Raw genomic sequence first — 9,560 nt, 5'->3', positions numbered from 1 at the left:
AACAGAACATGTATAGTTAAACGCATTTGAAAAAGCGAGGAGCTAGAGAGCACTATTCGTTTGAATGCAAAATAGGAGTAATTCCTACACAATCTACCTTAAAAAAAAAAAAAAAATTATAATTAATAATAATAATTCCCCTGAAAGTTTGGATTAGAATAGTTTAGCAAGAGCTCAATTACGCTGGGAAAATGGATTAATGAGTAGTTTACCTGTTCGGTGTGATGCCGTTTAATGTCGCCAACAACCTCTGTAGCTCCAATTTAACCACTTGTAAGCAATCGCCTTTAAGACATGTGAAAGCACAGGGGTGGATTACTTATGTGTAATTTATAGTTATTTTTTATTATAGTTTATTATTATGTAATTTAATGTTATAGTTTCTGGGTTTTGACCTAAAAATATACGTCATCCCTGCAGTCTATTTAGACAAACACAAAAAAAATGGGTTACACTTTAGATTAGGGTCCAATTCTCACCATTAATTACCTATTAATAACGACTTTTACCTCAATAAACTCCTAATTACTGCTTTTTAATAGTTAGTAAGGTAGTTGTTAAGTTTAGGTATAGGGTAGAAATTGGGTGGGTTTTTTAAGGATCTGGAATATGGTCATGTAGAATAAGGCATAGGCCTACTATAATAAACAGCCAAAATACTAGTATTATCCATGCTAATAAGCAACTAATTAATAGTGAGAATTGGACCCTAAACTGAAGTGTTTACCAAAAAATTAAGTCCCTTCTCAGGCCCATGGCACCCCTTCAACAAAAGGTGTTTTGAACCCCAGAGGCAGACAGACTTGGGCATGACTCAGAGTCTTGCCTTCCTCCCCGGTCACTGGTCTGAACGCTTAGTGTTATGACCAGTGGATCAAATTTTCATTAGTGTGGATGCTGAAGCTCTACCGTGCTAATCCATGCCCAATAGATACACACTTCACTTGCTATAATAAGACAGTGATCTAACCAGGGCAAAAAAAAAAGGTCCACAGTGTATCTGACACACAAGCGTTTCCACCTCGGGACAGGATCCATCATAAACTGGCATCAGAGCAAAAACAGGATTTTAAAATTGGTAAGTTTTGCTTTAATGAGAGGATTCGTTTGTTCCGTGGTATATGCGACTCGGTTTAAACAAGAGTTTTCAGGCATGATTTGAGATCAAAGGAGTACATATGAATCTATCACAATGAAAGGATAAAAATGAGATTCATTTTAGTGGGGGGAAAATCTCAAAATAAATTATTCTTCTGGGCTGATTTTATTGTAGACTGGACACTATTAATATCATCATGCCTGTGCCATACACTGACGTATCTAAGGAGAAAGATCAACAGGAGCTGTGCTCGGACACAGATGGAGGTAAGATACATCAGAAGCAAGATAAAAAAAATAAAAGCTGAGTTTCTTCAAACAGCATGCCATCTCAATGGATATGACTGATTCAATGAAAGCAGCTTGAAAGAAACAGCACTATGACGTGTGGGAAAAGAATCAAAACAGTCTCTAAAGTGAAAACGGAGCCAAATTTTCACTTTCTTTTCTGGCATGTCTCAGCTGCTTTGACTCGGTTCCCAAAACAGTAAGGGTATTTGTAATGTAATATGACAGCCGGAGACTAGATGCTTTACTCCAAGAGATCATGACTCATCCACGCCTGATTGGGAAAGATCTGAACCCTCTTAAACATTTCAGAACAAACAGCAGGCTGAGGTTACACCCAGACGCCTGTGTCAAATTTAATGATTTAATCAGCCGCACATATTGTGCTCATGCTTAAAGTCAAGCTGGTGACCGAGAATGCTAGACATGCCTTTGCTGACATTAAGTATGAATGATTACACGGTATTAAAGCAAACCTCTGAATGTCTGTGAAAAATAACGTTTCTCATTAACATTTAAATGTGATGTGGTTACTGGTTTATAGTGCTGCAATTACTAGCTTATAACATTCTTATGTTGTTTCCTAATGGATCGTAATTCTGTGATTAATATAAAATGCGTTTCAACGTATGTAAATCAGCATGTCTGAACCTGGGAAAGAAGATCAGTGTCCCTCGGGATCTGATGATGGAGGAGCTCCAGCTACAGTCAAACAGAGGATCCATAATGTTTCACGAGAGACTCAAAAGAGTGGAGAGATTCACCTTGGAGAATATAGCAAACAGACACATCAATGTAAGATATCTTACTGTGTTCACAAGGTTAAAGTCAAAATGAAATCAGAATGGACCATATTTACTTTAATATTCCTGGTTCAATACCGTTTACATTAATGAATTTGGTCCCAATGTCAACCAATAGTCAAATAGCTATGTTATTATTTGAGTCTAATGTGATGTGAATAATCAACTATTATTTCTCTGCAGGTTAACTTTAAGATTGCGGCAATAATAACAAATAATATATTTGAATAAATCATGTTACCTTTAGGACTATCTTGAGGTGACCTACAGCCTCCACGTCAAAAAGCCTCCTTAAAATGTTCAGGAGGAAACTCCACAATCAACAGCAAACTCAAATTTAGGTCCGGCTCCATTCTGGAATGCAATGCCCACTTTTCACGATCCAATCAATCCCTTATGGAGAAAATCACACCCTGCCCTATTTTCTTCTCGTTGAATATCCTGTTTCACTCAGAATTGCGAGAGTTTAACTTTACAGAAGAAAAATGTGTTGTGAAAGCTATTTGAATGTGAGACCGGGGGTGTCCAATCCTGCTCCTGGAGGACCAACTTCCTGAAGAGTTTCTCTCCAATCTGCTGCCTGGACGTTTCTAGTCGCCCTGAAGACTTTGATTAGCTAGTTTAGGTGTTTAAACCGTTATGGCTAAACAGGATTGAAGACCCTGAGGTAAACTTAAGATGTTTACTGAGGTAAACCAACTAGGAAATAAGTGGAGGACCACCTTCCAGCAGCATTTAGCTCTTGCCCTAATTAAACACACCAAGGCAGCAGGTGTTTGGGAGCTAAACTCCTCAGGCCGTCCAAGAGAAGGTATTAGACACCACTGAGGTAACTATTAATCCCATTCTTGTAAAATCGCTGCAAAAAGCCCTCTTTTAGAAACTTTTTTTTTAAGAGTGAGGTTCAGAAATAATGGATGATGTTTTAACACTATACCTAGCACTTAGAGGAAACCCTTCAAGGTCAGAAAGACAAACAAGGAGAGAAAGAAGTCGAGTGCTTCGCCTCTGAAATCTACATCACCCAGCCTGGAAAAAATAACCTGGTCACCGCACTCAAGAGCACAGTCGCTAAGAAAGGAAACCCAAGCTTCCTTGCACCTGGTAAATACATAATGTGTGTCTTTAATTCTGTATATTAAGTTCAATTTTGTACCCAAAGTCAAGGGAAACCCACATTTCTTGCACACAGGTTATGGAGGGCACCTGAAAGAGGTTCCTCCTGAAAAGTTCAATGTCACTGTGATCCCCAAGTCTTACCAATCACCCTGGCAGGAAAAGCCCATTGACAGAGAAACACTTTTGGCTACTATAAGTACCAGCCTTCCTGAACCACCTTACAAACTCACCCCAGCCAACTACAAATGCTTCAACAGGTACTCATTAAGCACAACTACTGGCATCCTCATTAGTAAATTCAGCATTAAGTACATTAAAGTAAAACTTTATTCCATTTACTTTCTAAACATAGGTTACTGGTCTTATTGTAAATGATTCACAATACAAAATTGGTTATGTAATCTTTGATTAATGTTTTGCTGATGCTACTGAATAATGTTAACAAATAACTAGTTGGCTACCTACATATTTTCCAGTTGAAAATAGTCTCATTTGAACATAAGATTATGGAAGTAAAATGGGTATCAAACAGCAATAGTGTAATAGTATTTATCCCAATAATCCCCCCCGCCAAAGGTATCTTAAAAGTTATAAGCCATAAGAACCAAACCAACCAGCTATGTGGAGAATCACAACATAAAAAACTTTTATTTAAAGCTAAATAAAGTAAAGTTAAGTAAAAAATTGGACAAAAAGGCAAAGGTACAAGACTGTGCACAATGGCTTCTTAGCATGTCCACTCGTCTGTTAGGAAAAATCTGATTATTTATAATCACTGTTGTTCTTTACAGAGCTCCAGCGCCGTTTGGTGGGACCGCAGGTACGGTGAGGACTCTGCCACTACCTGGTTTTGAGATGCTGCAGGCTCACACAGAGCCACACCTAACCTGGGACAGGATGTGCCACCGGCCCAATTTCAACCGTACGCCACGGGGCTGGAGAACCCAGTACGTTATAGAGTCTCCGGATTTGTGAAGCTGGTGAATTTTGGCAAAATATAAGTGAGGACTACGTTTGAGGGAGTTTGAGGGATAAGTTTGGCTAAGACGCCACTGTGAATTGTGAGCCGAGCCATCAAATACCATTTTAAACGTTTACATACATTATCTGTTAATATGCTACAGTTTACGTAAACATTCACACAGTATTTCAAAATGTGAAGCATCTTTAATTAAGCACAAACAGACAGCTGTACATTAAAAAAAGTCTTAAAAACTATTCGGGATGACACACTTCGTTCTTTATATTAAGAGGACAGGAAATGGACACTAGTGGAAACTGTAATAAGAACAATGGAATATTCTAGAGGTGAAGGACAATACAGTGTCAAAAACAAAAAGGAGGATGTCAGGCATTTGAAATAGTCAATAGTGCCCCCATTTGGTAATTGTTGGTCACTGCAACCAATTCTTTGCCATTTGGCCCTAGAAAAGGCATATCATCTGTTTCATCAAGGGTCATTATAAAACAAAAGCTTAAAAAGAAAAAGTTTCTCTCTCGTGGTTTAAATTCTAATGTTTTCAGTATGCATTTGCATTCCATCTTACTCACTTGCTCTGAAAATGAGTGACAAAAACATTCCAAAAAATGAGAGCAGAGATGACATCACTCTGGGTTCAGTTGTTCAGTGGACCTCACTGAACAGTGAGGTAAGCTGTATGAATATCTAGGGGCCTCCATGGCGACTTGCATGAGCGCCCATCCGCTGAGGATCCTGGGATGGGTAGTGGACCTGTCCAGGGGGCCTCATGCCCATTGGAGGGGGCATTGAAGGGGCCATGGGATCCATGGTGTGGAACATAGGAGGACCAAAACCTGGAGAGAACAGATGAGGTTAATGGGAATAAGTGAAGCGCTACACCTTGGATTACTAACAGGCCAAAAAAAGAGGAAGGGGGAAGTGAGGGGGGTGAAGCTTACCAGGTGGTGGGGGCATGGCAACCCCAGGTGGAGGAGGAAGTCCCAGGTTCATGACAGCAGGGGAGCTGGTGGGAGCCAGGTTGAAGTAATTGGTGGAGGCATCTTCATCAGACACAGGGGGTGGAGGCAGAGCTGTTAAAGATATATGAGAAAGGAAAAATTCACACACTGCTTCAACTTGTGCAACATACAGTGGCCCCCAATTTATTTTGGAATAATCTTAAAAGTACAATTTAATTTACTAGTGTGACATCTCAAGCTAAAAATAAATAAAAAATAATATGTGTATATATAACAAAATACATACTGTTCAACAATAAATACCAGTAAAAAAAGTATTTAAATTAAATTTACAGTGATGATCAAGATTAAATGCACTGCTAATAAAGGTTTTTATTTACTAGTGTGACAGGTCAAGCTCCAAAATAAAATATTTAAAAGCAATCCATAAAATTCACAATAAATAATTAATTTAACAAATAAAATGTAATCAGTATTAATATTAAATGATAATTGCATTTAATTTACTAGTGAAAGGTCTAACTAAATATATATATATATATTTCAAAGCAATCCATTCAATTCATCATAAATAAATGGATCAAAATAAAATAGATTTATAAGCAATGCATTTAATCGTACTTTTATTTTTATTTATTATTAAAATCATCATTGTACATTTATTTAATTTACTAGTGTGACTGATAGTTCAATCTCCAAAAATAAATAAATAACAACATGCATACATTTCAGTCAGAACCACTGACAAACTCATATTATTTGACTAAAACATGCATGAGAGACTTTGGCACATACCACCAGGGAGCCCTGGCACTGGCTCCAGCCGGATTCCACTCTCCGTCACCCCATCCTTCTCTTTCCCTCGAGCCGCCTGTGACCTAAACGACACACAGCAACATTCAGTACCGCCACCACATACATGAGACTGGGTGATTTTCAGGTTATTGCACCATCAGTCACCGACCTGCCCCATTTAACATTGAGCCGGCGTCCATTAATGATGAGTTTGTTAAAGGACTTCTCTGCAGCCGTCTCTGCGGCCTGCCGTGTGGCGAACTGGATGAAAGCACACTGCTGCCTTTGAACAATGGTGATGGTACGAATCTCCCCAAACTGGTAGAAGTGATTCCTTTGTGGAAAAAAGAAAATGGAATCTTTAATCAAGAAATGGCCTCAATATAATATAAAATAAAACGGCACATTATTAAAATAATAATACTCTTTAAAAAGGTTCCTAAATAAATTACATTTTGTTCAATTCCCCCAGTTGTGAACAAGCTTTTGTTGCAATGTTGTTTATAGGTCTATTTTTAATGTGCTTTAAGACAAAACATGTGCAAATTCATTCAAAGTCAACATCATTGCTAAATATTTTTTCCTTAAAACTGCAGTGAAAAAAAAAGAGTCTCAAAAACACGGTTTGAAGTTGCTGGTGTTTCTGACGTCACAAACCACCTTGTGACCAATCACATCAACATATGATTGTCAACGAGTGGATCTCTGAACTGGTGTGATTGAGTGGAAACGGGGCTCATTTGCATATTCATAGAACTGACTATACTAAATTAGGCAAGGGTGTAGAGTTACATTCAAGCTATTTTAAGGCATGAAGAATTTTTGTTTTTCAAGGACAACACATTTAAATATGTAATTTTGCTGATCAAAGATAAGTTAAGGGATACAATTATGGACTACATGAGGACTTTACATTTATGCATGCAGCTTTAGATTGATAATTTGAGGAAATGAACATTCTTTTGACTAAGTAACTTTACAACTACATGTCAATGAACTCTCATTAGAGCATTAGTAGACTGTCTGCTTAATATCTGCCCATGTAGTTACCTTACATTACCAGTACTTTCTTAGTACTGTAAAGGCAAGTACACGTACTGTAAAATAAAGTGCAACCCTGATTAATAAAAAAAGTCCATGGGCAAGTTGCGTGTCAGCTAACCATATATAGCTTTAAGAGCTCTAAAGTGCACTTACCTGAGCTCAGAATCTGTAACGTTTTCTCCCAGCCCCCCAATATAGAGCGTGGTGATGGACTTGTCCTCAGGTACGTCCAGTCTGGGCATTGTGGAGGCCCGCTTCAAGAGTTTATCAGCCACAGGATCATTAATGCCATAATAACGGTCCTTAATGTTCTGATCAGCCAGCGGGTCATCTGGATCGGTGGGCTTTTCATGCCTGTGATATCAAAGCAATGCATTTCATCACAAATGTAATCAAAATTCATAATTCCTAATTCACACCGTAAGCATATTTCATTAAATAGCCACTCGGAAAAAAATGGACAGGTCAAGCAAGCAATCTGATCCAAAAGACACGAAGCAAAATGAAAATCATGACCACCAACACCAGGTGTTTTCCGACAATGGAGAATTTTGGGTTATCATTTTACACCGATAAAAGACTGTTAAGGTGTTTCTCACCTGTACGGACACTCTTCCCCTCTCTTACACTCCCCTTTAACCCAAAAGGAACAGATGTGAGGTCTGTTCCTCTTGTAGTACGGTGTGGTACGGGCCAGTTTCAGCAGCATATCGCTGCTGCTCGGTGCCTTCCCAAGCAGCCCCACGGGTCTCGTGCCGTCAGAGTTAGCGATCTACACACCAAAACATTACAATTATTTCACCCACAGACACGAATAAGTATTTTCATTCACCATGTTATATTATCATGTGGAAATTCTTAAAGATTTCTTTGATGCGGCAATGCAGACAGGCGTCACAAAGCGCATGAATAAATGTGTAATACAAGGAAAATGTACCTCTCTCTCCATATTCTGAGTGTAATACTCCTTATTCACGTCCGATCTCGGTACTTCATCTTTAACGGACAGCCCAGTGTCACGTACCTGAATGGGCAAGCCTGTCCAAAGCAGAAAAATTATTTTTATTATACAAGAATCTTTACAATACTATAATTATGATATTAAAATTCAAAATTGACTTTTTATCTCAATGACTTTTAAGCTTTAACTTCAACTTTAAGTCATTATTTCGATTTTTTTTAAGTGATAATTTCGACTATGACTTGGCATGTCATAATTTCAACTTGCCAGAGCATGACTTTTTTCTTATGTGGAAAAGTCTACCATGCTGCTTTCTCACTAAAAGTTCACGATGTGCAATGATGAAGCAAACAGCAAAAATATTTCTATACTAAAGATATAGCAATTTGTCAACTAGTGTTGTCAAAAATATATTTTTTTCTCGATACACATCAATTCTAAATATTTGAAATGGTTTCAGTTTTCCTCAGTATAACAGCTGTGCCTCCTCACTAGCCATGTTTCCATCCACCTATTTTTATGCTAATTTTGGGATATTGCAAAAAAAAAAGTTGGAAACGCCAAGATGCGCATCAATTGTAAAAATGTGCATAAACAAAACATACACGCTTAATTGAGGTGGACATTTTTTATCCGATAAAATGACATGCGTATAAACTATGATGGAAACACATCTACCGAATAAATCCCTCGACGTGCAACAAAAACTCACATGACTTTGCCTAAACAGTGGAAGAGATTGGATAACTTGGACTTCATGGCACAGCATCTCAAATGTTGGTTTGATTACTCTGAAATGCTTGAGCCAAACTCTGTCATCGAAATGATTTGGTATAATGACCTCCCAGAAGTGTCTCGCATGATTGCGTTCCCAAACACCAGGCATCCAACTCAAAATAACATGGCGGAGTTTATTGTGCTTCGTCTCTGAGACACAAGTCATTTATGATGTAAGAAAATGAAGCCACAGTGCCTTCCCCCAATTGTAGCAACTTACATTTTTATTACAGATAATTAGCGACAGTTTCTCAGGAAGTTTCTCTTGAACACATGGAATAGAAACGCTGCTCTATTCACAATTGTTTTACACGGTATTCTAACTTTGAATGGAAACATAGTTACTGTGATAACACGCGTGTAGCTCATGAGCCAGGGTTTCAGCATTTCTCAAACTCTGCATGTGCTGTGAGTTTAACATGCACTTGGGAACAACATTCACCAGTGAACGAGCCTTTAATGTTGTGCCAATTTTTCCAAGTGGTATCAAATGGTATTGAACATTGATTTTATTTTTTAGCGGTATTGTAAGGCAAGTTAGAAATTCCTGTATTTTGATAACATTAAAGGAATAGTTCACTTAAAAATTAGTATTCTGCCATCATTTACACACCCATTTACATTAAATCATTTAGCTGACGCTTTTATCCAAAGCGACTTACAAATGAGAAACAATAGAAGCAATTAAACTAGCAGTAGGACAACAGTATGCAAGTGCTATGACCCTTCACAGT

At 38.0% G+C, this 9,560-nt stretch overlaps 2 protein-coding genes across 2 annotated transcripts in view; one reads left to right on the top strand and one right to left on the bottom strand.

The window, feature by feature from the left end:
* Positions 1-868: 868 nt before the first annotated feature.
* On the top strand, positions 869-4,283 carry LOC306984597 (myozenin-2; the record flags this gene model as incomplete). The annotated part of the gene is made up of 6 exons (XM_079586078.1): positions 869-1,078; positions 1,274-1,365; positions 2,027-2,181; positions 3,131-3,293; positions 3,382-3,565; positions 4,100-4,283. The coding sequence occupies exons 2-6, from the start codon at positions 1,296-1,298 to the stop codon at positions 4,281-4,283; spliced, it is 756 nt and encodes a 251-aa protein (XP_079442204.1). The 5' UTR covers positions 869-1,078; positions 1,274-1,295.
* Positions 3,931-9,560, bottom strand: part of rbm22 (RNA binding motif protein 22) — a 7,338-nt gene continuing 1,708 nt past the window's right edge. Inside the window, exons 5-11 of the mRNA XM_079586077.1 lie at positions 8,026-8,126; positions 7,688-7,860; positions 7,242-7,442; positions 6,214-6,378; positions 6,045-6,127; positions 5,229-5,360; positions 3,931-5,123 (exon numbers count right to left, since the gene is read on the bottom strand). Coding sequence (XP_079442203.1) covers positions 4,975-5,123; positions 5,229-5,360; positions 6,045-6,127; positions 6,214-6,378; positions 7,242-7,442; positions 7,688-7,860; positions 8,026-8,126 — 1,004 coding nt within the window. The 3' untranslated portion in view covers positions 3,931-4,974. The remainder of the gene's footprint in view (positions 5,124-5,228; positions 5,361-6,044; positions 6,128-6,213; positions 6,379-7,241; positions 7,443-7,687; positions 7,861-8,025; positions 8,127-9,560) is intronic.

This window comes from Phoxinus phoxinus (genome assembly GCF_949152265.1).
Source record: "Phoxinus phoxinus genome assembly, chromosome: 17".
In the NCBI taxonomy this organism is placed as follows: domain Eukaryota; kingdom Metazoa; phylum Chordata; class Actinopteri; order Cypriniformes; family Leuciscidae; genus Phoxinus; species Phoxinus phoxinus.
Note: the sequence above shows the minus strand (reverse complement) of the source record. Positions and strands in the feature narration are given on the sequence as shown.